Genomic DNA, 27,293 nt, shown 5'->3' on the forward strand with positions numbered 1-27,293 from the left:
GATTATGTTAAATAATGTATTTGTTTTGGAGACAGAGTCTCACTGTGCAGCCCAGGCTGGTCTTGAACTCACATCTCTCCTGCCTAACTCTTTGCAATGCTAGGATTACAGAGGAGTACTGCCATGTCGGATGTAGCATCATTTTTAGTGAAAATCTTCCAGTAACAAAGCATTGGTGTTTCAGGTGGGCAACATCAATCACTCAGCCAAGTGGCTTTCATTGACTTACCCTGGGATTTGGAATAGTATCCTATCTCCCTGGAGCACAGGCTGGCCTAGAATTGTGATAGTCCTCCTCCTTGTCCTCCCTGAGAGTTCAGAGATGTGTTTCCATCCCTGGCTCTGGCTGATTCTTGGGCTTGGTTCATTGTTAGGTCATTTTCCTTGTTATAAATGACAGTGGGATAGAATTAGAAAATAGAAGCAAATGACTCCTTCACTTGTAAGAAGGGAAGGAAAACAGGGTGGTGGTGGGGCATGACTCTAATCGCAGCACTCGGGAGGCAGAAACAGGCAGATCTCTGTGAGGCTGGGGCCAGCCTGGTCTGCAGAAAGAGTTCCAGAACAGCTAGGACTATGCAGAGGAACCCTATATCAAAAGAGGAGGAGGACGAGGAAGAGGAGGAGGGGGAGGAGGAGGAGGAGGAGGAGGAGGAGGAGGAGGAGAAAATAAAAATGGTGTGTCTTAGGGACAATTGGACATTGCTTTTACGTCTTTTTAAGCTACACTCAGCTTCTCACCTTGGTATTATTAGCAAAACTATATTTCTTCTCGTAATCGGAATGTGTTCTCTGTGGAGTATTTGTACAGGGCATGACATAAGCACGGATCTGCAGCCGTTTCATAACCACTGTGAAGTCGGTTGGCTGCGCTCCATGGCACCATGTCCAAACTTCAGGAACAGTTTTCAAGTGAAGTGAGTGTGGGTGGAGCCTGCTTTGCAGTGGTGGCTCACCCAGAGTTGAGCGCATTGCATGCAGAATGTGAGGCTGCTGTTCTGTTTGTCCCAAGAGACCAGCCAAAGCAACTTGTTTTGTTCTTTGTTTAACTTGTCATCTAGCCTCAGCGCTTACTCTCTGTGAAACTCTAAGTGTTCCGGCCATCACCAGGAAATTTAACTTTCTGAGTCCTTATGTCTCCCAACCAATAGTTCTCTGTGAATTTTAAAGCTGCTTTAGGCTGCTGAAAACATGGTGACTCTGCCTTTAATGATGCAATCTGACTATAATCAAAGCATTTGTAAAGATGAGGCTGTGGTGAACGAACAGTCCTGGTTCTCTCTTCTTCTCTCAGGAGGAAACTGCTGCTGCACTGTTACTGTACATCACTGTAATTCATGTGATTCATTTACTGTCATCTCCCTTGCTTCTATATGAAGCAACCAAAGTTCTTTGCAAATAGAACTTAGCAGACAGGGCCCAACAAGAGAAATGAAGAACAATTTCTACCCAAACACTGATGAAAGATTCAAACAGAAGAGCTTTGCTAATACTGACGGTACCCAGAAGTAGATCTGATTGATGCTTCACATTCAAAGGCTACCACGTGGAATGTCACTCTTATCCTGCATAAGTTGGGCAGGAATAAATTCTAAGGTAGGTTGCTTAGGGCCAGAAGTACTAAGTTAAGACTTGGAAAAATTATCTTGAAGTGATAGGAGACCACTGAAGATGTCTTAAAAAGAAGAAGAAGGATGTAGAGGTGATGTAGAGTTTCATTGAGAAGGAAGGAAGAAACTCTCCAGAGACTCCAGAGCTCCAGGAGGAGGGGGTGCAAAGTAGCCTGTGAGGTGTGGGAGAGGGAAAGTGACACGAAGGAACAGGTACAGTAATGACTCAGAAGACATAGGGGATGGGGAGGGGGGAAAAGAAAGGGCCCAAGGGATCAAAACTGAGCACTGGGTGTGAGTCCAGCTCAGAGGTCTGGAAATAGCATTCTTGTTAACTGTGGTAGAAACCAGCACTTCTGAGCTAACTTGGGCTTTCCCCTCTGTCTTAGTAAGTAGGGTTGAGACAGTGGTTAGGAACACAGAGCCTGTAGCACCGGCCCATGTTTCTACAAGGTGCCTCTGGAAAGGCCAGTGGAGCCATGCTTTCCCTCTTGCTGTTGTGGTGAGCTTCTTCCTTGGACAACGCACACAGCCGGCAGAGGCCTGTTTTCTGCTGACTTTTCTGTCCTCACCACCAAAGCATTTGGCAGCACTGCAGAGAAACCGGCATTGCCTGCAGCCCTTCACCTGAACCTGGGCCCTCTCATCCCCACACTGAGATAGCTCAGCCACCTCCCAGGGTTTTGGCATCTAGACAGTAAGCAGAAAGTGTCTCTCTGATCTTAGATTCCAGACCTGTGAGGTGTGGCTGAAGAGGAGAGGCGAAGCCAGGTTCCTCCTCAGGGACACACCAGGAATAGCAGTCTTTGACCAGTCATGGAGTCTTGTGAGTCATGCTGGGAACTTTCAGGTCTCAGTATGTCAATGACTTTAAGCACTGTATCCTTGAAAGTTAGACTTTTGAGGCTGACAGCGTTCCCTTCCACGGTTATCCTGTCTGGTTTGAGCTTATACATCAGCTCTGGAACTCGGTCCTCGAGTGCTTGATCTCTTCTCTTCTTTGACATTTCTGCTTTAAAAGTCCTATGTGCTATGGACATAAAGATAGAGACAGCAAGTCAGAATGTATGTGGTCTATCAGAAGGCCCTTTCCAAAGATGGCCACCAGAGTCTCCCTCAACCCAAGCCTCTCTTACAGTATGAGGAATGATATTCCTCCTACTGAAGGTATCTAGGATCTTCCTCTTAGATCCAAGTGGACCTTGCTGGCTGCTTGGATCAGGTGTTGTGGAAATGATGGACTGTGACTTCTAGAATGCCCTCCCGCCTGTTCTCTATCCCTTGGTCCTCAATCGCTGTGCTATGAGAGAGTCCATGCCGTGTAGTGAGGCCTAACCTAGGTGTTCTAACTGTAGCTCCTGCTACATTTCTAACAAAAGGCTCACCAGTCACACATCTGAGGAGACCCCAGCTGAATTCAGCAGTCAGCTATCTTTTGACTGGAGCTGTGTGAGGAACCATGACAACCTCCTAGCTGAGCCCAGTCAACCTCAAAATTTACAGGCAACAACGAAAGAAATCCCGGCTTTCTTTTAACCCAGTTAATATGGAGCTGGCTTGTTCTACCATAGAGAACCAACAGGGTAGTTCTGCATGAGAGAACACCTCAAAATTTGCTAACTTGAAATAACCATGTTGTTATTCTCGGGGTTTGTAAATCATATATTAAGGTAGGTCACTGCTAGGCAATTGTCCTTAATTCATGTGTCCATGTAGCTTTGACTTTGTGACAGGGTTCTTCTTCAGTCATGTCTTTGGATGCCTGCCACTTTGGGTAGTCTCTTCCCCTTTCTTAACTCCATCTCTTTGTGGAGTCTCATCCTCAGGGGCTCTGCACAGAGCTAGTAGTTTCATAGCATGGTAATCTATATATGTAATCTATCCTAGGCTGTAGTATTATATTTTAATAAATCCTGGCACGGGGTTGCTTCCCATCTCCATGGTTTATGTTCCCAAATGAAAGACACGCACACAGCCTTTGTAGCGGGAAATATTAAAAAAAAAAAAAAATCCATGCTACTGCCTGGCAGACTCTTTGCCTCGGGTTACCGAAATCTCTCCACCCAGCTCACTAAGTTCCCATTGCTGGATTGCAGTCATCCACACCCCACGCTTCCAAATTCCCGTGGCTGGCTGCGGTGCCCTGCTGCCATACCTCTCTCTGGAACCCAGCTGAGGGAAGGAAAACACCACACAATCTTAGTTTAGAATGAACAGGCAGCACAATCGCTGGGCGCAGCAACTAGCCTCCTAATCTGTAAGCTAGTCTAAGTTATAAATCCTCCTGTAGCAGATCCTGGCAGCTTCACCACCTGAGCCAGGGGCCTCCCCTACCAACATTGCGACCTCCAAGATCTCTCCTGTCCAAACAGAAGTCTTCCTCCTCCTGCCTCCCTCTTCCTCTCCCTGACTCAGAAGACCTGACTACTCCTCGCCCAGTGATTGGTCCCTTGAAATCTTTATTCATTAGGGGAATGTTCTGCCACAAGTCTTTGTATTTTAATATGCCTTAAGCAGCACAATAACTAGACAACTCCCTACCCTCCATGCTGTTAGAATCTACCTCCCACTGATAACTCCCAGTTACTACTTACTAACTTCTATGTTCCATCTTGGCTGCTCTCAACTCCAATTGAGCAGCCCTCTGGGCTGTGCTCTCTTGACCCTTTTACATGGCAGCTAGGCTCTGTCCTGCACACCTACGGCATGCTATCTCTCTTCTCTCTTTCTTCACAGTCCCAAGCCTGGGAACCCTAAATGCTGCCTCTGTCTCTCCGTCCCAGCTACCAGCTTTTAGCATCTTTATTTACCAATCAGAATTAACTTGTGACAGGCTTCCAGAAGTTATGTGCGGACCCTCTTTTGCAGTTTTGGGAGGACCCAATTAGCATTAGAATACAAGCAGCTTCACTAGCTAATCTGGCTTTTTTTTTTTTTTAAGTATAGATATAGAGTTTATTCAGGACATAGGGAGGGGAGATAAGAGAGGCAGAGAGAGGGTCGGGGAGAGAAGTAGAGCCCCGCCATGAACACTTGGAGAGGTGGGAGGAGGGGAATGGAGAGAGACGGGGAAGGGTCGAGAGGACAGAGTAAGGGCAAGAAGGCAAGAGTGTAATCTAGCTTCCTGTGGAACAAACGACTGCCAAGATACTAAAGCAAAAGCTACCACCAGGTCTTGGTGCAGGCAAGCATAGTTGGAATTATATCTACCAAACTCTATTGATCAAAACTGTGTAAGGCCCTTCCATATTCAAGGAGATAAGAGATAAATCTAAATCTTTTGAAAGGACAAGTGATGTAAAAAAAAAAAATAGTTTTTTTTTCTTACAGAGGATAAAGTAGAAACTAAGCTTATATGTCAACTTGTCTCATGAGAAATCCTATTTTATTAATGAAGATACTAAGGCTAAGAGAAGTTAAATAATTTGGCCAGGGTTGTCTCAGTTGCAAGCACCAACACCTAAATTCAAATGCAAATCTGAAATCCAACCATGAATTTTTTTCTACTTTGCTATTCTTTCCATCAGCAATGTGATGGACGTATGATTTATACTGGTTTTTTTTTTTAAATTCTGCAGTGCTGTCATTAATAAGAAATCACACACACACACACACACACACACACACACACACACACACACAGTAGCTCTATACATCTTGGCTCATAGGTCTATCAACTCTGCTAAACCACCAGATTAGAAGAGCTTTATTTCCCAGAGGAAGCATGCAGCAGTAATATTCAGTGCCTCTGCACACAGCTCCATTTCTCATTTGTGCTGATTCTGTTGTGTCCTTGAACGCTGATGGGAGGACTCTGGACAGGCTAGAACTTAGGCTGGAGGGCACTGAGAAGATGGCTGAGTAGCAGAGTTAATCCTGACAATTGATTGTGGAGCTGTCTGATGATGATCCACTGACTCTCCCTGTAAGTGGTTAAGACCGAGGAAGCCTGAGGCCCTGGGCTCGAGAGATCGCTCCGTGGTCAAGAGCACTGGCTGCTCTTCGAAAGGACACGGGCACTGTTTCTACCACACGTAGGGTAGTTTACAACCAACTGTAACTGCAGTTCCAGTGAATGTGACGCCCTCTTTTGTTCACTCTGGCACCACGCATGTAAATGATGCATAGGAATGCATACAGGCCAAACACTCAGGTACACAGAATAAAAGAAAACAAAAATTTTAAGTTAAAAAACCGAGATCCCTTCAGATTTCTAGGTCTGATTCCTTTAGATAGATATTAATCGGTGGTCCACTGTGTATCTGTGTGCTACCCTCTGTGACGGACTCCTCACATCCGTGCTCACAATCCGTGTTCTGTAGAGGCTGAGCCAATATAGATTAAGCATGTGAAGGTCCTGGGTTCTCTAAGTTCTAATTAAAGCCATTTCTGATGAAACAAACTATGGATCCTAATTAAAACATTTCTGGTAGAAATTTAGTCTTAGTTCATAACTTACAGTTGCATTCTCTCTCTTTTTTTTTCTTTCCATAATGAAATAAGCTGCTTTAATTTTCTTTTTGCAAATTTTATTTGGATGAGATCAGAAATTGGGGATTCCTCTTCCATTACTCGTTTCCCAGCTGCTGGCCTCTTGTTCCCTTGATGCACTGTAGGGGAGGCATTCCAGAGTCACATCTCTGCAGTGGTACACACCAGGCTTGACAGAGGAGCCCCCCGGGCTCATAAAGACCTTCCCTCCTGTTTGCATTCCATGGCTTAGGCTCTGAGTGACTCTGAAAGTCTAGCATCACCTAGTACTTGATAGAGCAACTGTCCCCCCACTTCTGGCTTTCTTTGAGGCTGTTAGGTAAGGAGTCTCTTTGCTTGGTTTCAGCTTTGCAGTATCAGATTCAGCTACCAAAGCTCAATAGGTTGGCTGACATTTGAGAACCCCTAAGGAGATCTTCTCTTGAAAGCCCTGGAATATTCTGGAAGGTTATTGATTTGTTAAAAGTACTTAGAGTCTCTTCTCTCCCTATCAAACTGAGGCCTGCATGCCTCCTATCCCTTTTAAGATGTCCCATCCAGTCACACTATGAGGGCATGTTCCTATTTTAGCATGGAAAGAAAGCAGGGGAAGGAAATAAAGGAATTTCATAAATTCAGGCACAGACACATTTCAGTGAGAGCATTCAAATAGCCATGTCTAGAGCTGGATGGGTGAATTACAAAATGTTGAATGAAAACAGATTCTAGCTTTGAGTACAAATACCAAAAAGAGCCTGTGGTCTCCTCTCCTTCCAGAAGGCATCCAAAAAATGGACACTGCTAGTTAAGGCGTATACAGAAATAAAGTCACCAATCACCAGTCATCAATCAGGATAGGAAATTCTCTCTTTTTCTGGTAACCCAAAATCTTAGTATGTCTTCCCCCAAACCCTTAGTGTATCCCAAAGCCTCATTCATATGAACGTGGGTCTCCTGCGTAGCCTCTGATCTCACTCCTCCCTCTCTCAGCCTGGGGCTCATTGTACATTCCTTGCTTCCTACATTCCGTTGACACTAAGCTGTCTTTTTTTTTTTTTTTTTTTTTTTTTTTTTTTTTTTTTTTTTCCATTTTTTATTAGGTATTTCGCTCATTTACATTTGCAATGCTATACCAAAAGTCCCCCATAGCCACCCACCCCCTCTCCCCTACCCACCCACTCCCCTTTTATGGCCCTGGCGTTCCCCTGTACTGGGGCATATAAAGTTTGCGTGTCCAATGGGCCTCTCTTTCCAGTGATGGCCGACTAGGCCATCTTTTGATGCATATGCAGCTAGAGATAAGAGCTCCGGGGTACTGGTTAGTTCATAATGTTGTTCCACCTATAGGGTTGCAGATCCCTTTAGCTTCTTTGGTACTTTCTCTAGCTCCTTCATTGGGGGCCATGTGATCCATCCAATAGCCGACTGTGAGCATCCACTTCTATGTTTGCTAGGCCCAGGCATACTCTGACAAGAGACAGCTATATCAGGGTCCTTTCAGCATAATCTTGCTAGTGTAGGCAATGGTGTCAGCATTTGGAAGCTGATTATGGGATGGATCCCCGGATATGGTAGTGTCTACATGGTCCATCCTTTTATCTCAACTCCAAACTTTGTCTCTGTAACTCCTTCCAAGGGTGTTTTGCTCCCACTTCTAAGGAGGGGCATAGTGTTCACACTTCAGTCTTCATTTTTCTTGAGTTTCATGTGTTTAGGAAATTGTATCTTATATCTTGGGTATCTTAGGTTTTGGGCTAATATCCACTTATCAGTGAGTACATATTGTGTGAGTTCCTTTGTGAATGTGTTACCTCACTCAGGATGATGCCCTCCAGGTCCATCCATTTGGCCAGGAATTTCATAAATTCATTCTTTTTAATAGCTGAGTAGTACTCCATTGTGTAGATGTACCACATCTTCTGTATCCATTCCTCTGTTGAGGGGCATCTGGGTTCCTTCCAGCTTCTGGCTATTATAAATAAGGCTGCTATGAACATAGTGGAGCATGTGTCCTTCTTACCAGTTGGGGCATCTTCTGGATATATGCCCAGGAGAGGTATTGCTGGATCCTCCGGTAGTACTATATCCAGTTTTCTGAGGAACCGCCAGACTGATCTCCAGAGTGGTTGTACAAGCCTGCAATCCCACCAACAATGGAGGAGTGTTCCTCTTTCTCCACATCCACGCCAGCATCTGCTGTCACCTGAATTTTTGATCTTAGCCATTCTGACTGGTGTGAGGTGGAATCTCAGGGTTGTTTTGATTTGCATTTCCCTGATGATTAAGGATGTTGAGCATTTTTTCAGGTGCTTCTCTGCCATTCGGTATTCCTCAGGTGAGAATTCTTTGTTCAGTTCTGAGCCCCATTTTTTAATGGGGTTATTTGATTTTCTGAAGTCCACCTTCTTGAGTTCTTTATATATGTTGGATATTAGTCCCCTATCTGATTTAGGATAGGTAAAGATCCTTTCCCAATCTGTTGGTGGTCTTTTTGTCCTATTGACGGTGTCTTTTGCCTTGCAGAAACTTTGGAGTTTCATTAGGTCCCATTTGTCAATTCTCGATCTTACAGAGCAAGCCATTGCTGTTCTGTTCAGGAATCTTTCCCCTGTACCCATATCTTCAAGGCTTTTCCCCACTTTCTCCTCTATAAGTTTCAGTGTCTCTGGTTTTATGTGAAGTTCCTTGATCCACTTAGATTTGACCTTAGTACAAGGAGATAAGTATGGATCGATTCGCATTCTTCTACATGATAACAACCAGTTGTGCCAGCACCAATTGTTGAAAATGCTGTCTTTCTTCCACTGGATGGTTTTAGCTCCCTTGTCGAAGATCAAGTGACCATAGGTGTGTGGGTTCATTTCTGGGTCTTCAATTCTATTCCATTGGTCTACTTGTCTGTCTCTATACCAGTACCATGCAGTTTTTATCACAATTGCCCTGTAGTAAAGCTTTAGGTCAGGCATGGTGATTCCACCAGAGGTTCTTTTATCCTTGAGAAGAGTTTTTGCTATCCTAGGTTTTTTGTTATTCCAGATGAATTTGCAAATTGCTCCTTCTAATTCGTTGAAGAATTGAGTTGGAATTTTGATGGGGATTGCATTGAATCTGTAAATTGCTTTTGGCAAGATAGCCATTTTTACAATGTTGATCCTGCCAATCCATGAGCATGGGAGATCTTTCCATCTTCTGAGATCTTCTTTAATTTCTTTCTTCAGAGACTTGAAGTTTTTATCATACAGATCTTTTACTTCCTTAGTTAGAGTCACGCCGAGATATTTTATATTATTTGTGACTATTGAGAACGGTGTTGTTTCCCTAATTTCTTTCTCAGCCTGTTTATTCTTTGTGTAGAGAAAGGCCATTGACTTGTTTGAGTTAATTTTATATCCAGCTACTTCACCAAAGCTGTTTATCAGGTTTAGGAGTTCTCTGGTGGAATTTTTAGGGTCACTTATATATACTATCATATCATCTGCAAAAAGTGATATTTTGACTTCCTCTTTTCCAATTTGTATCCCCTTGATCTCCTTTTGTTGTCGAATTGCTCTGGCTAATACTTCAAGTACTATGTTGAAAAGGTAGGGAGAAAGTGGGCAGCCTTGTCTAGTCCCTGATTTTAGTGGGATTGCTTCCAGCTTCTCTCCATTTACTTTGATGTTGGCTACTGGTTTGCTGTAGATTGCTTTTATCATGTTTAGGTATGGGCCTTGAATTCCTGATCTTTCCAAAACTTTTATCAAGAATGGGTGTTGGATCTTGTCAAATGCTTTTTCTGCATCTAACGAGATGATCATGTGGTTTTTGTCTTTGAGTTTGTTTATATAATGGATTACATTGATGGATTTTCGTATATTAAACCATCCCTGCATCCCTGGAATAAAACCTACTTGGTCAGGATGGATGATTTCTTTAATGTGTTCTTGGATTCGGTTAGCGAGAATTTTATTAAGGATTTTTGCATCGATATTCATAAGAGAAATTGGTCTGAAGTTCTCTATCTTTGTTGGATCTTTCTGTGGTTTAGGTATCAGAGTAATAGTGGCTTCATAAAATGAGTTGGGTAGAGTACCTTCTACTTCTATCTTGTGAAATAGTTTGTGCAGAACTGGAATTAGATCTTCTTTGAAGGTCTGATAGAACTCTGCACTAAACCCATCTGGTCCTGGGCTTTTTTTGGTTGGGAGACTATTAATAACTGCTTCTATTTCTTTAGGGGATATGGGACTGTTTAGAAGGTCAACTTGATCCTGATTCAACTTTGGTACCTGGTATCTGTCCAGAAATTTGTCCATTTCGTCCAGGTTTTCCAGTTTTGTTGAGTATAAGCTTTTGTAGAAGGATCTGATGGTGTTTTGGATTTCTTCAGGATCTGTTGTTATGTCTCCCTTTTCATTTCTGATTTTGTTGATTAGGATTTTGTCCCTTTGCCCTCTAGTGAGTCTAGCTAAGGGTTTATCTATCTTGTTGATTTTCTCAAAGAACCAACTCCTCGTTTGGTTAATTCTTTGAATAGTTCTTCTTGTTTCCACTTGGTTAATTTCACCCCTGAGTTTGATTATTTCCTGCCGTCTACTCCTCTTGGGTGAATTTGCTTCCTTTTTTTCTAGAGCTTTTAGATGTGTTGTCAAGCTGCTAGTATGTGCTCTCTCCCGTTTCTTCTTGGAGGTACTCAGAGCTATGAGTTTCCCTCTTAGAAATGCTTTCATTGTGTCCCAAAGGTTTGGGTACGTTGTGGCTTCATTTTCATTAAACTCTAAAAAGTCTTTAATTTCTTTCTTTATTCCTTCCTTGACCAAGGTATCATTGAGAAGAGTGTTGTTCAGTTTCCACGTGAATGTTGGCTTTCCATTCTTAATGTTGTTATTGAAGATCAGTCTTAGGCCATGGTGGTCTGATAGGATACATGGGACAATTTCAATATTTTTGTATCTGTTGAGGCTTATTTTGTGACCAATTATATGGTCAATTTTGGAGCAGGTCCCGTGAGGTGCTGAGAAGAAGGTATATCCTTTTGTTTTAGGATTAAATATTCTGTAGATATCTGTCAGGTCCATTTGTTTCATAACTTCTGTTAGTTTCACTGTGTCCCTGTTTAGTTTCTGTTTCCACGATCTGTCCATTGATGAAAGTGGTGTGTTGAGGTCTCCCACTATTATTGTGTGAGGTGCAATGTGTGCTTTGAGCTTTACTAAAGTGTCTTTAATGAATGTGGGTGCCCTTGCATTTGGAGCGTAGATATTCAGAATTGAGAGTTCCTCTTGGAGGATTTTACCTTTGATGAGTATGAAGTGTCCCTCCTTGTCTTTTTTGATAACTTTGGGTTGGAAGTCGATTTTATCCGATATTAGAATGGCTACTCCAGCCTGTTTCTTCAGACCATTTGCTTGGAAAATTGTTTTCCAGCCTTTCACTCTGAGGTAGTGTCTGTCTTTTTCCCTGAGATGGGTTTCCTGTAAGCAGCAGAATGTTGGGTCCTGTTTGTGTAGCCAGTCTGTTAGTCTATGTCTTTTTATTGGGGAATTGAGTCCATTGATATTAAGAGATATTAAGGAAAGGTAATTGTTGCTTCCTGTTATTTTTGTTGTTAAAGTTGGCATTCTGTTCTTGTGGGTGTCTTCTTTTAGGTTTGTTGATGGATTATCTTCTTGTTTTTTCTAGGGCGTGGTTCCCGTCCTTGTATTGTTTTTTTTCTGTTATTATCCTTTGAAGGGCTGGATTCGTGGAGAGATAATGGGTGAATTTAGTTTTGTCGTGGAATACTTTGGTTTCTCCATCTATGGTAATTGAGAGTTTGGCTGGGTATAGTAGCCTGGGCTGGCATTTATGTTCTCTTAGTGTCTGTATAACATCTGACCAGGCTCTTCTGGCTTTCATAGTCTCTGGTGAAAAATCTGGTGTAATTCTGATAGGCTTGCCTTTATATGTTACTTGACCTTTTTCCCTTACTGCTTTTAGTATTCTATCTTTATTTAGTGCATTTGGTGTTCTGATTATTATGTGTCGGGAGGAATTTCTTTTCTGGTCCAGTCTATTTGGAGTTCTGTAGGCTTCTTGTATGTTCATGGGCATCTCTTTCTTTAGATTTGGGAAGTTTTCTTCAATAATTTTGTTGAAGATGTTTGCTGGTCCTTTGAGTTGAAAATCTTCATTCTCATCCACTCCTATTATCCGTAGGTTTGGTCTTCTCATTGTGTCCTGGATTTCCTGGATGTTTTGAGTTAGGATCTTTTTGCATTTTCCATTTTCTTTGATTGTTGTGCCGATGTTCTCTATGGAGTCTTCTGCACCTGAGATTCTCTCTTCCATCTCTTGTATTCTGTTGCTGATGCTGGCATCTATGGTTCCAGATTTCTTTCCTAGGGTTTCTATCTCCAGCGTCGCCTCACTTTGGGTTTTCTTTATTGTGTCTACTTCCCTTTTTAGGTCTAGTATGGTTTTGTTCATTTCCATCACCTGTTTGGATGTGTTTTCCTGTTTTTCTATAAGGACTTCTACCTGTTTGGTTGTGTTTTCCTGTTTTTCTTTAAGGACTTGTAACTCTTTAGCAGTGTTTTCCTGTTTTTCTTTAAGGACTTGTAACTCTTTAGCAGTGTTCTCCTGTATTTCTTTAAGTGAGTTGTTGAATTCCTTCTTTATGTCCTCTACCATCATCATGAGATATGCTTTTAAATCCAGGTCTACCTTTTCAGGTGTGTTAGGGTGTCCTGGATTGGGCGAAATGGGCGTTCTGGGTTCTGATGATGGTGAGTGGTCCTGGCTTCTGTTAGTAGGATTCTTACGTTTACCTTTCGCCATCTGGCAATCTCTGGAGTTAGTTGTTATAGTTGTCTTTGTTAAAAGATTGTTCCTCTGTTGATTTTGTTACCCTCTATCAGCAGGCGTGGGAGACAAGCTCTCTTCTCTGAGTTTCAGTGGTCAGAGCAGTCTCTGTAGGCAAGCTCTCCTCTCTCAGGGAAGGTGTACAGTTATCTGGTGTTTGGACCTCCTCCTGGCTGAAGGTGAAGGCCCAAAACAGGATCTTTCCCAGAAGCTGTGTTGCTTTGGCCAGGAAGGTGGCCAGTTGTCTGGAGTCGAAGATGTCGCAGCCTCAGAAGCTCTGTGGCTCTTGCCGGGAAGGTGGCTGGTTGTCTGGAGCTGAGGATGGTGCCACCCCAGAATCTCTGCGACTCTCTCGCCCGTCCCAGAAACGGCTGGCACTCTGTATTCCACACGGTCACCCGTGCAGCCTGCCCTCCGCGGAGTCCCGGAGCCAAGAAGGCTCCCGCCGGCGCCTGTGCCACAAACCTCTCAGGCCAGGCAGACCCCGTGCTCTCACCAGGAAGGTGGCCGGCTGTCTGGAGCTAAAGATGGCGCCGCCCAGAAGCTCTGCGACTCTCTCGCCCGTCCCAGAAACAGCTGGCACTCTGTATTCCACACGGTCACCCGTGCAGCCTGCCCTCCGCGGAGTCCCGGAGCCAAGAAGGCTCCCGCCGGCGCCTGTGCCACAAACCTCTCAGGCCAGGCAGACCCCCGTGCTCTCACCAGGAAGGTGGCCAGCTGTCTGGAGCTGAAGATGGCGCCGCCCAGAAGCTCTGCGACTCTCTCGCCCGTCCCAGAAACAGCTGGCACTCTGTATTCCACACAGTCACCCGTGCAGCCTGCCCTCCGCGGAGTCCCGGAGCCAAGAAGGCTCCCTCCGGCGCCTGTGCCACAAACCTCTCAGGCCAGGCAGACCCCGTGCTCTCACCAGGAAGGTGGCCGGCTGTCTGGAGCTAAAGATGGCGCCGCCCAGAAGCTCTGCGACTCTCTCGCCCGTCCCAGAAACAGCTGGCACTCTGTATTCCACACGGTCACCCGTGCAGCCTGCCCTCCGCGGAGTCCCGGAGCCAAGAAGGCTCCCGCCGGCGCCTGTGCCACAAACCTCTCAGGCCAGGCAGACCCCCGTGCTCTCACCAGGAAGGTGGCCGGCTGTCTGGAGCTGAAGATGGCGCCGCCCAGAAGCTCTGCGACTCTCTCGCCCGTCCCAGAAACAGCTGGCACTCTGTATTCCACACAGTCACCCGTGCAGCCTGCCCTCCGCGGAGTCCCGGAGCCAAGAAGGCTCCCTCCGGCGCCTGTGCCACAAACCGACACTAAGCTGTCTTCTGCCTCTGACCTTCTGCTGTTTGCTCCTCCCCAACCCCTCTCCAGCCTGGACTGTGCATTCATTCCTCTTCTCAGGTTAACCAGACCCCAGTGAAAGGTGACATGCCTTGAACATATGACAGGCACATTCATGCCCAGCTCTGCCACATCCTGGCTGTAGATCTCACAAAGTCATCTAGCTAGTTACCTCCTTGACAAATGGGACTTAAAATAGCCCCCTTCTTTGACATTTCTTTGAGGATTAAAATCCTGACACCTTGTAAAGCAGAGCATTTGGCCCATAAAAGGCAATGAAATATTAGGTGCTGTTCTTACTACATTAGGGAGCATTCCACATGCGTGCCCACGCTGCTAACACTACTGCATATGAGTGGTTTCTAATGTTGGCTTTATACCAAAAGCTTTTACAATAAGTTTTCAAAGCCCTGCACATGCTTGCCTCTCTGTGATCTTTCTGACCTCATTTCCAACAGCTATCTCTCTGCTCTCTGCAAGCGCACTTGCAGGCTCACACTCTGCTGCGCGAACACACCTGATTCTCCTAGTGTTCCTTGGGTCATTATCCCACCACAGAGCCTTTGCCCTTGCCTATGCCCATTGTCCTTCCTTCCAAGATGCAGGGTAGATGTCATCATGACAGCAGTGCTCACACTGGCCAGTCAATTTAAAATTAAACCATCCCTTTTCTGTACCCCTTCCCCAGCTTTATTTTTTCCTGTACAGTTTACCACCATCTGACATAATGTTCATTATCGCTATTTACCCCCACCAAATTCGAATTCTTACACTTAGGTGTAAGTTTGTGAGGCAAGGGATTTTTGTCTGTAAATGTGTTTCATCAATGCCTAAACTAGCCCTAGCACTTAGTAAGTGCTCAACAAATACTCACCAAAGAGAGGTTAAACCCTAAGGCAAACATTGCCACCATAGTGGGGCTCCCTTGGTTTCTGTAAGCGTGGTTGCTTTGTTTTTCGTATTCATGTTACAATAAAATTTTCATTATGCTTATTACTCTGTATTTCTCTGGAAAAAATGTGTTTAACACTCTGAGATTTAACCAGATGCTATAGTTCAGAAACACATTTTATTTAATGGACTGGAACCTGACATTGCAGATTTGATTGAATGACTGCAAAAATCATAATGTTCTGTAAGTGTTTTAAAATTGCATCCACACCATGTGCCGTAAGTTATTCCAAAAAGCAAGACCTAAGCTTTTACAAATTTAAGGAAAAGGAAATTTGATAAAGCTCAACATTGAACTCTTACTGTATATGGTAGACTGACCAGTCTATGTTTGAGCATCATGTAAATTTTGTTATTTTGCTGGCATACTAGGAAACCTGCCAAACCCTGCCTTCTGAACAAATCCACTATGCTAGCAGCTTGTCTCATAAACAATATGCAAAGATAGATGATCTCAAAAGTCAGCATTAGGAGCTGGAGCGATTACTCGGATGTTAAGAGTGCTTGCTGCTCTTCTAAAGAGACCCAGAGTTTGGTGAGAGAGAGAGAGAGAGAGAGAGAGAGAGAGAGAGAGAGAGAGAGAGAGAGAGAAGTATTTTGTTTTGGTCAAAAAAAAAAAAAGCCAGTACCCCAGCACTTGTGAGGCAGAGGCAGTGGGTCTGTGAGTTCGAGGCCAGCCTGATCTTTATAGTGAGTTCCAAGATAACTAAAGCTACATAGTGAGACCCTGTCTCAAGCAAAACAAAACTCCAGTTACGAGAGGAACAAACTCATATAGGTTGGTTCTGAAGAGACCTTTCTGAATCTGGGAGAGAACATTTATCAGTGTTATCTAAAGCCCAGATGCATGCCTGTATCACAAAATTCTCATCAGGCCCAGAGGAAGCACCAGCCAAATCCAAATCCATTTCTATATCCCTGATGTGATTTTAGGGACCACACCACCAGCCAACAGACTGCACATGTTATTCACTGATGTAATGTGGGATGTGTAGCATATTTTAAGTCATTAGTAAACAGAACCTCCCATTTCCCATTCACAAATACAATAGAGCACAGCACGTGAGAAGTGGCTCGTCCTGGGGCAGCAGAGGTGACTGCTAAGTGGAATCCTATCGGTATCTAGAGGTGATAATGATGCGGAGAAGCCCCCACCTGAGCTGGTGGGTACAACCACTGTGAATGCCTCTGACAGTGATGAAGACCATCGTCCATAAACACATTTTAACCTGTGAAGGCCTGCAGATGAGGAGGAGCTTCTGGGATGGAATCAGATTCGTACCCAGTCCTGGTCCATGAGTTGCTATAGGCAACTCTGCTGTTACATTTTGGCTCTGCTGTGATCATTTTGTTATTTCTCACATCTAAGGCAATGCAGAGAGAGAAGAGAGGGGGAGAGAGAGAAGAGTTTCTGCCAATATGCAACTGTTGATGCTGTCTGTCCTACACCCCTAGAGAACTCTTAGCTTGTGTCACATCCAGTCTTCTTTGCATGGGTCTGGCTGATGAAATCTGATGGTGTTCCCCTGTCCCCATTTGGCTGTTATTATCCTGCCTCTGACTCTCTGTCCTCTGGGGATGCCCTAGAAACCCTGCTTGCCAAACATAAAATTTAAAAACCTCCAGTTTTACTTGTTCGCTGTTTTTTGCTCTTTTGTGTGTGTGCATGCGAACTCCATTAGAGTTGAGAAGGGGTGTCAATCCAGCTGTGTGTGGTATGTAAGCCATAGTCATCAATTACTGCATTGGCCTAAGATGGCAAGGAGTATTTTAGGGCAAATGCTCACAGAGCCCCATTAGCTATTAACTCTGTGTAATAATACCTTTCCTTTCCTTTCCTTTCCTTTCCTTTCCTTTCCTTTCCTTTCCTTTCCTTTCCTTTCCTTTCCTTTCCTTTCCTTTCCTTTCCTTTCCTTTCTTTTCCATGATTTTGGTTTAGTTGGAAAACTCATGTCCCCAGCAAGAATTGCAAATTTTCTCCCACCTTGGAAGATGCCTTTCTTTCCTTCAGCCTTCATTGATGGATCTGATCTGAAGTCTACCCCTTAAAAATATCTTGAGAACTTATCAAACTGAGTAAATTCTTCTCTCTCAGCTCTTGAGTAAATGTGTCTCTCTCAGTTCTAGAGTAAATACTTCTCTCTGGGTTCTTATCTGATTCAGCCTTAGATGACATTTGGCCCTGGAGCCCGGTCCCTCCCTGGGAAGTCTCTTTCCTGGACTTGGAGCCCTAGGCAAACTCCCTGTTCACATTTTGCTTTTCATCACTCAACCTTTACAGAATTCCTAAGGGTCTTATCTCACTGCCTGGGTGAGAAAGAGTGGGGGCTGCAGCTTCAGCAATTGATTATCCACAAATTAATGTACATCCACATCAAACACATCTGATAAGACTGAGACCCACACATATTCAACAAATATTAAAGGACTATCTGTTGCATATGAAGCCTCACTGTAGTTTTTCTCTATGACTAAAACACATTTCAAAAAAATTTCCTTTCAAAAGAACAGTTTAATCTGTATTCCTAAGCTTGTTAAATTATATTATTATCTACTTGGTCACCAAGTAGATCCATCTGAGGTGTTTCTGTCTCCTTCGCTGCCTACCCTTAACTCAAACTCATTATCTGGCCCATATCTGCTTACCTACCAAATCCTAAAGGATTTACATTTTTTTTTACATTTTCAAATGTGTGCTTTCTTTTCTAGTCCTTTGATCTGTTGGTTTAAGCCTTGCTTGTTTTTGGTGTGTTTGGTTTAAGTTAGGGGGCTGGTTCCAATCTTCTTCAATTTAGCATCACATGCTATGCTCATCACAACGTGGTATGCAGAGTTCACCCTTAATGGCCCTTTCTGTACCTCCTGTTTGCAGATCACCTTCAGCATGGCCAGAAGCCCCTCTTCATGTTGGCCCTGCCACTGTGCACTCTGCTTACCTTTCATGCAAAACAGTCTGCAATGTTCTGCAGAAAGTACAGCCTTTCCTGTCTCTAAAAGCCTTTGTACACCATCCTTCCTCTCGATTCCATCCCTCTTTACAATGACAGCACCTCCTACTGGATAAGCATCCCACCTGATGGGCAAGAAACTGATATCCAACCACTAACAAATTGTTCCTCCCCTAAAACATTTACTGAATGAATGAATGATTTCATTTATTTAGTGCCTTCTGCCTGCAGACATGGCAGTGAACACCACAGTGGAGGGCCCTTCCCTAAGAGAAGAGCCACACACACGGGGAGTGATCAAATAGGGTTATGGCTACTCATCCTAGACAGATGTCAGCTACCCAGAGAACTCAGACCCTCCTTCCCAATTCAACTATGAGTTTGGTACAGATCTTAGCACGTGTACTGCAACTACATTGCACTGTTCATTACCCTCAGCCTTGGAAATGTCTTGAGGTCATAGCTGAGGGTTTTCTCTCTCTCTCTCTCTCTCTCTCTCTCTCTCTCTCTCTCTCTCTCTCTCTCTCTCTCTCGTTCTATCAACTGCTAGGACACAAGAAAGGAAATTGTGTTAAATAAAAATAAAAACACTAATACTTCCAATAGCACTTGATCTATGCCTGTCTCAATGGCAGGTGTTTTCAGGACATTATGTAGTTTAACCCCAGTATTATTACAGCTGCTTTATAGATTAGAGATCAAGATCTTAAAGATATGAAACAAGTTATTAAAATTACATAACAGTGAGTGACCAAGCCAAGCCCAGCACAGCTGCCTGAGTCCAGAGCCTCAACTTTAATATACTGCTTGGTGAGAGGAATGGTCCATGTCCCCCCATACACACACACACACACACACACACACACACACACCACCCCATAAGCACTAGGACTATGGTCTGCATGCAATTTTAGATAACCCTGTGGGTGCAGAGCAAAACTGTCATCTGTAGTCAGATGTACACAGGTCTCTCTTTCTCTTTTTCTCTCCCTCTCCCCGCTCTCTCTCCTCTCTCTCTGTCTTCTTTCTTTCATCTGTGTGACTTCCCTTAGCCAGCTAGGCACTAAGGAATCAGAAAGTTTCCAGGTGAGTTGCCAGCTCAAGAAAGAGTATTACAGCATCTTGCAGTTAAGGCACCTTTGAGCTCCATCTCTTGGACAAATGATCAAATGTTAAGAGCTTCTACCTTTTCCCTGCAGTCTCAGGGACTGGATGGATGAGAAGAGCTTGTAGAAAGCCAGAATGTGAGGGAGGTGGGGCTCAGGGTCCCATGCCAGTATTTGAGTTTGCAACGCATTGTGGCCTGATGCTGAGGCATTCTGGTCTAATGCATCCAGGCCTTCAGTTGGTGCTCTATGCTGAAGTCTTTAGCAGCATTTTTCCCCTGCAAACATCTCCCTTTGACATCGTGCTCCTTTTCTCACGGCTAGTTATTTCTATTTGAGTTCCTGTGAACTGTTAATGTCCCTTTCCACCTGATGTGGCAACACCCTTGCCATCACCACTACCCTAAACTCAGCTCCCTGAAGCATTCACCACGCAACCTCCTGCTTGTTTCCTTGAGGGCAGATGGAAACTTCTAGAACTTTCTTCTCTTCGGGCATCCGATCAGACTTCACCATGATGGGGCTGTGGTGGGGCATACCTTGTTAGGAAAATGGTTTCTACTGTGATGGAGCCATAGCTTGTTAAAGAGTTCTTTCAAAAACAAAAAAATTAATCCCAGCACTTGAGAGGCAGAGGCAGGCGGATTTCTGAGTTTGAGGCCAGCCTGGTCTACAAAGTGAATTCCAGGACAGCCAGGGCTATACAGAGAAACCCTGTCTCAAAAAAACAAAAAATCAAAAAAAAAAAAAAAGTTTTCACTGAGTGTGATGAGCTGGATCAGCAAGCAAGGAGGTCTTCACTGAGACTGAGATGGAAAGAATTGGTGAGACATTCTTTCAAGAGTAGCCCTTTCCTAGATTTTTCAATGTGAAATGAGACAAAGAAGGTCCCCTAGTTTTGGCTGTACCTTCAGCCTATTTGATGTCTCTCTTCTAGGACACAGACCCAGAGACCAGTTGGTTGGTTTTTTATTGTTTTTGTTTTGTTTTGTTTTGTTTGTTTTAATCTTCATTCCTACATTCAAGTGGGCCTTGAAAAGATGGCCCCTTTCCACCTTTCCTGCTGGAAACCCCAGGACTCAATTTCCCAAGCCTGTACCATCCTCTCTCCTAAGTGGAGTTTGCCTTCCTCGTTCCTCCAAGGCCAAATGGAAGAACAGCTGTCAGGTAACCTGATTTGTGGGGAGAGGAATGAAACACATCTGTTTAATGTTTTCAAATTATTGCCCCTGTTACCCCTGCATCTTATAGGGTAGTGGCTGTCTCAGGAGCTCTCTGGGTCCCTTTATAGTAGCATGGTTCAGAGAAGTCATAGAGGACGATTTACAGGAGCCCGAGAGTCTCTCCCCTGCTGGACTCATTATCCCTCCCTTTTTAGTCTCCCAACTGAATTTTTGGCCATTGTCCCCTCTTGGGACAACTAGACAGGGATGAGTGGGTAGGAGTATTTACTTCGCAAACTACTGATAGAAAGGAATTTAAATTAATGAACTATACATTCAAATTTTGACAAAGTTAGTCCTCACCATAGCACCAATTATGTCTAACATATTTAAATATGAGATCATGCGAAAGTGAGCTCCATCAAAGAACCCATGCTGAGAGAGTACAGTGAGAACAGAATGCTTGAGCTGCTTGGATAGCATCCTTCACGTTGAGACTGACTGACTGCTTTTCCGGCAGGGAAAGCGGTTGTGAAAGGAAACAAGTCAGAGAAATAGACAAGTGGGTCAAGCAACAGAAGTAGCAGAAGGAAGTGTGAATAGAATCGCCAGACCCCTTGAGCTAGTTGCTGGACGTGAATGAAGCTTGGTGTGTTTCTCAGACATAAGCATCTCCTCATGGACCTCAGTCAGCCTCAGGTCAGAGCTGGATCCCGACTAGATGAGAAACGCAACTGTCATAAGAGCGATTCAGAGGAAGGGACCAGCTTTTGTCCTGTGGAAGTAACTGAATAAGCAGAAAAATAAAATTAATAAAATAACCGGCCAAAATGGAGTATGAAATAAGAAGGAAATGGGGAGGGGCTTGCTTGAGATTATCATTACCATCTGGGCTGTGAAACATTTGATTCCAGTCCCAGAGGCTTGACACAGAAATAACTTATAAGCGGGGACACATGCTGTTGAATTTTCAGGAATGACAGAATTTTTGTTATTAATATCTGTATCATAAAATGGGGAAGCTGACAGGCCATAGAGTGGCCTATGATGGAATATAGCCATAGCTGACCACTTTTGGCCGTTTATCGTCATTCATGTGGTACCTTTACACCCCCGATGTTTCTTCCTCTCTCTCCAATGGGAGAAGCCAATGTTCTAATGAGCAGAGAATCCTTTAGGCCCCTCTTCTCTCTGGAAGAGAAAATACTGGTCCCGTGCAGGGACTGTTTGGAGTCTATTACTGGATCCTCAGGCTTTGTGTAGTACCAAATTTGCGTAGTGCAATTCCATACACAGCCATCTCATCACAATATTTTGGACATGTGCCTAACATACCCACTTCTTACTTAGGTTTATAATATCAGAGATCATAGTGTGTGGTCACACTGGTTAAAAATAACACATCTTCTGCAAGCCTGGCTTTACCATTTCCTGTGTGATCATCTCTAGTTTACTGGGTTTTAAATTGGGGACAATGGTTCCTGACTTACAGGCAAATTATTTGAAAACAACAATTGCACTGCTGCAATAGCCTGAGTGTTGAGCTTTCCCAGTGTTACATGAGGTTGTCACTTGTTTAATTCGTGTGGTAATAAAGGACAGAATCAGTGATACGAATCAGAGGGCAGGGTAAAGAATTAAACAACAGCTGAGCTTTGTGGCAAATATAATCCGGGACTTGGGAGTTTGAGCAAGGTGATCATATGTTCAAAACCAGCCTAGACCTACCAAGAGCCTGCTTAAAAAAGAAAAAAAGAAGAAAAAAAGTCTCCTGTAATGGTAATACTGTAAACTGGTGGTTACATAAATAATTTTTTAAGCCCTCTTGGGGAATTCTTTTGCATAGAGTCATTTAATTTGCAACGGTCGTCCTCACAGTATGGTCTTAGAAGATGCAGCTTCCTCATGGGTTTCATTTTTCTGCTCCTTTTAAGCAGGAGGCAGCCGCTTTGGAGCGTAGAGGACGCGGGAAAACTTAACCCCTTTAGTCCCCCACCTTTTCTAGAAGCTAACGACCAGGTCTTTGTGGGTTTGTCTTGCAACCTGACCACGTTTCCTGTCCGAGGCCTTGGAGCTTCCCCAGGCCTGGGTATGGGTCCTTTTGTGTGTACAGCTACAGGGACAGCCTGGCCCAAGAGGAAGCAGCTAGAGGAAGAGCCATTCGAATTCGGGCGCAGGGCGGGTCCATGCCAGATGCCGGCCAGCCCCTTGCTCTGCAGCCTGCAGCCCGGGGCGCTCTTGCTGCGCTGCTCTGCGTGAACCTAGGCAAGCTGACGAGTTAGCGGGTTGCTATGGTGACAGATAGCCACGTGACCAGCCACAGCCGCTGCTGCAGGCGCCCTGACGTGGGAGGGCGTGGCTTTCGAGGGCGTGGCCTTTGGAGGGCGGGGCCGGGCACAGAGCTGGAGCAGAGCGCGGCTGCAGGGTGAGCAGCAAGCAGCGGGGAGACACAACCCTCCGCCCCAGTCAGCCACCGCGTGTGTTCCCTCTGTCGGGAGAGCGCCAATGCCCGGGCCGACCCAAACGTTGTCCCCAAATGGCGAGAACAACAACGACATCATCCAGGATAACGGGACTATCATTCCTTTCCGGAAGCACACAGTGCGCGGGGAGCGGTCCTACAGGTACTGGCACGGGAGGCTGCGGACGGTCTGTCCCGTTACGTAACACGGAGGCCGGGATTGCTTGGTTGCAGGGTCTCGTGTCGGTGGCGTGAGCATGGAGGCTTTAGCGTGTGGATAGGTTTGCTGCCTGCAAGGGGTCTCCCTCCATCTCTTTCCTGCATGCCATCTTCCCGCATCCCCGAAAGGACATAAGCTCTGCACTTCCTCTCCTCTTTCCCTTTTAGCATTTAAAGGAACCATTAGGTGGCGGGCACTAAAGGAGCAAACAAACCGGAGAATGGCGAGAAAGGGAGGATGGTGAGGAGCGCGCTTGCGCTTAACCTGGGGAGCATGCAGGAAAAGATGGAATCCTCTAGATGAAGCTGCAGTGTGTGATGTTAAACCACCAGATTGATGGAGCTTTGTAAGAATTCTGAGCGCTGATTGGTGCAAGGATTGACAGCAGAGGTCACAGTGTCAGACATTCACCAAAATTCTCTCCATAGAAGTCTAGGCTGATTAGAAAGAGACTGGACTGTTTCGGATCTAGGAGAAAACAAAAAAACAAAAAAACAAAAACCGGCGCCGCTACGCATTTTCTGAAGAGTTTTATGGTCTCTGCATGGGTGGGGGAGCCCTTCTTTCTTATTTACAGTAGAAGGTGATGCCTGATGTTTTGCTGAGGTCTGATTTGAGGATGGGAATGCATTGTATTGTATTGTGAGCTTTTTGATTAATGAGTTGCCTGTGCTGTTGGCATCTATTTTGCATTAACATATCTGGCAATATGTTCCCATAGATAAGCTCATTAAAATTGTTTGCATTGTTTGATAAGGATAACAATGTGATGCCGAGAACGTGGGTCTTAGGCAGCTCAAGGCCAGACTTACAGGGAGACAGATAGCTTTTTCCTCTGAAGTTCTTTTGTACTAAGGTGGTTATTTTTAAACGTAACCTTTATAACCATCAACGATGCTTTTGCTTTAAAGTAGAGCACACATACCTGTAAGATGCATCCTCTCAGCCAGTGAGCAACAGGAAATAACTCTTTTTTAAAAAAATAAACCTTCCATCTGAATTTCCAAATTATATTATGGGTGGAGTATTCTGTGTTCAAATTCTATATGCATATCATAAAGTAGATTTCCTTTCCTTTAAGTAGAGACTCCATTTGTTGACTCAAAAAGGGAGGGGAGTGTTAAAAGCAACCCTTTGCCCTGTCATCTCTGGCAGTTATATAAATACTTAAAGTTAATTTTGGCTGTACCCATTAGGTCACCAAGGCTCACGTCTTATGGTTCCAATAAATAGAGCCTGCACAGCATCCTTAAAGATTACAGCTTGTTTTTCTCCTAATGTAAGCCACGGCTCATCCTCAACTTCTGAGACTCTCCCTCTTGGGGATCTTGCAGTTTGAAATTCTGTCTCCTCCTTACCGTTCTCCACTGGGAACATCCACCTCAAAACCTAAAAAGAGAATTTAGAAATGAACAGAACAGGTTGCTGTGCTTTCACGAACCGTTCTTAGAGGCGACACACTTGAAGTCCTGTTTCCTAAGTGACTCAGCCCCTGCTCTGTCAGTAGCTGCTGCCCCTAGGATGGAGTACACACTGTACCACGTGGGCCAGAGGAAGTTGCCTAGTTGGATTTTATTACTCATGTGAACCAACTCAAAGTGGTAATGGAAAACTATTTGACAGAAGGTCAAACAGGGCTGTCTTGTGAAAGAAAAAAAAGGCATTGCTTTTAAATGAAACTGAATTTGTGTTTTTAACTTGACTTATTCCTCCCGGTTATTAAGTGATTTCTGCTTTGCGTTTTGATTTCCTATGGAGGCGCCTGAAATTACATAAAATTCAAAAGAGAAAAGCCTGAATTTTAGTAAAGATCTGACTAGGCAAGCGCTTTACTGGAAGCATCCTTGTGTTTGCATTTTACAGAACATGATTGCTGGGTGCTATAGGCAGAGATGCCATGGACCCACTGAAGAGAGCTGTCTGTCCTCATGGTCCCATTTGTGCTGAATGATGCACGGACCACGCTTGGAAGCAGACACACTGGATGTTCCCCTTGCTCTGCTCTCTTTAAAGTGAATGAGCAACAGAGTACAACTACTGCGTGTTTTTTGGAGAGACCTGAGGGAAGGAAAGAATGTGACACGTTTTTCTGTCCAGGAAGCATTCCATCATTCTTTTGGCATCCCAAGACTGGAATAATGTAGCCATCTGATTGCTGAGGAAACTTGGAAGGCAGTTTGAAAGCCACAATAGAGATTTAACCAAAGTAAAAGTTTGACCTTGGCTGTAGGCTTGAGGTAGCACTCAGCAATGAGATATGCCTGCAAGTTTTCTGTGCAGTCCCTGGGGGATCCTTAATGTACTGAAGGTCCTGGCAAGACCAGCAGCAATTCTGCTCCTGGCTGCTTCCCTGGTACCTAGGTAGACTCTAGCAGCTCTTATGTCAGGCTTTCTTTCCTGACATTGCTGCTTACAATGAAGGATTTATGTTCTTTTTTTTTTTTTTTTCATTTTGTGCTATTTTGCCTGCATGTATGTCTATGTGCCACATTCATTAATGCCCTCTGAGGCCAGAAGAGGCTGGCAGATTATAGACAGTGATAGACAGTTGTGATTACAGGGAATTGAACCCTGGTCCTCTGTAAGAGCAGCCAATGCCTTTAAACGGTTACACTATCACTCTAGGCCATGTAATTTTATTCCTCAAGAGATGTGGAGTTAGCTGCTAAAGCCGTGGGTTTCATCCTCAGTGCAGGCATGTAGGTATGTAAACAAATGCTTTGTTACTAAAGTGGGAGGGGGGCATTCTCAGGAGCTTAGACTGGAATACGCCTGACCTTGCTGGCGCTTCAGACAAGAGACGGTGTGGACACCTAGAAGAGATGATGGCCTCCCACGAGGGATGAGGGTGGGTGCACGTGCCATAGATGACAGCCTTGTCTGAGTGTGTTCTGTCCGTCCACCGTGTAGGTTCTAGGGATCAAACTCAGTCTCTGGGCTTAGAGGCTAGCATCTTTACCAACTGAGCCATCCCCCAGGGCCAACTACCATACTGTTCACCATAAAAATGAGGTGATGTTCTGGTGTGGACATCATAAGTCAGGCATCAGTGCCTGGAGTCAAATAGATAACAAATCATTATCAAAACCCCTGTGCACTTTAATTACAACAGCAAGCTTCTCTTAAAAAAAAAAAAATCAGCCTTGTGTTTAAAATTACATTTAAAGCAATGAAGTACCAAAATGGCCCAGTAAAGCTGCCTGCACACATTTCTACAACTACTACATAAGAGAGCATCTCCCGGCCCAAGTTCCCCATTGCAGTTAGGAATCCATATATTTTAAGAGCTGTTTAAAAAATAAATGTGGTGAGGGCCATCCGAGGTGACACTCTTTAATTCAGAGAGCGAATGAGTCGAGGTCTGGACTCCCTGGAGAGGCTACTCCCTACAGCTCCGCTCCACACAGATGCCGGTCGGAAATGAGATTTATTAACTGGCCTTCTGCCCAACGCATCGTTGTTTGCATAGTCCAGGCTTTTGAGAATGAGCGTATAGAGAGGGCTGTCTCAGAATGGGTGTTCCAGCTACGGTAGCACGTGTGTCTGAATGCTTTAAAAAAAAAATTTTACTCGGCCCCAGGAAGTGAACTGTAAAGAAAAGCAGAAGTAAAGTGTTAGCCCAAAATATTCACTTACAACATCTGGCTTTTGGCACTTTTATTTTGTTTTGTTTTGTTTTGTTTTGTTTTTTTAAAGCAAGCTGTTGTTGGGAACATAGAGAAATGTCCCGTGTGCAGATGTAGAAAATGTCTGATTGTGAAGTGTGTTCCAGTCAGTAGGAGCTATGGTAATATGCCTCACGTTACCAGGGTGTGCATTTCAGCGATACCCCTAGAGCAGCAGTTACACACAGCAAAGGTCTGACCTTGCCTGTCTCCATTATCTGTCTGTGGATTAGTGTCAAAGGAGGCTTTTACAAATACTGGGTTTTGTCCTTAATATTTGACTTAGTGCTACTTAATGCCGTGCTGGGTGGCTCAACGCTGAGTCTTGGTTTGGGGTCTTCCTCAGAGCCTCTGTGAGAGGGGTGTGCATGCCGTGCCTTCGGGGAGAAGCTGGCCTGCTCCGTGGTGTCCGTTTGTGGCACAGGATCTCAGTGGAGCTGCGGCGTGAGCTCCCCCTCTGGATTCGGGTTTGCTTTCCAAATGCAGCATCTTTTCTGTCCCTAGGGACCATGTAATACTGAAACAAATAATCCCTCAAAAGGAAGGAGGGACAACTA

General features: G+C 44.5%; 1 protein-coding gene across 5 annotated transcripts in view; it reads left to right on the plus strand.

Moving 5' to 3' along the window:
* Mapre2 (microtubule-associated protein, RP/EB family, member 2) overlaps window positions 1–27,293 on the plus strand; it is a 141,529-nt gene that overhangs the window by 28,875 nt on the left and 85,361 nt on the right. Inside the window, exon 1 of one of the 5 annotated variants that reach the window (NM_153058.4) lies at window positions 22,763–23,014. The exons of 3 other annotated variants lie outside the window; for them this stretch is intronic. In NM_153058.4, the coding sequence (NP_694698.3) occupies window positions 22,896–23,014 (119 nt within the window). In that variant the 5' untranslated portion in view covers window positions 22,763–22,895. Of the gene's footprint in view, window positions 1–22,762; window positions 23,015–27,293 lie in introns of those variants that run through there. One more of the 5 variants, XM_006525745.2, reaches the window with a different exon arrangement.

This window comes from Mus musculus, chromosome 18 (genome assembly GCF_000001635.26).
Source record: "Mus musculus strain C57BL/6J chromosome 18, GRCm38.p6 C57BL/6J".
Classification (NCBI taxonomy): Eukaryota; Metazoa; Chordata; class Mammalia; order Rodentia; family Muridae; genus Mus; species Mus musculus.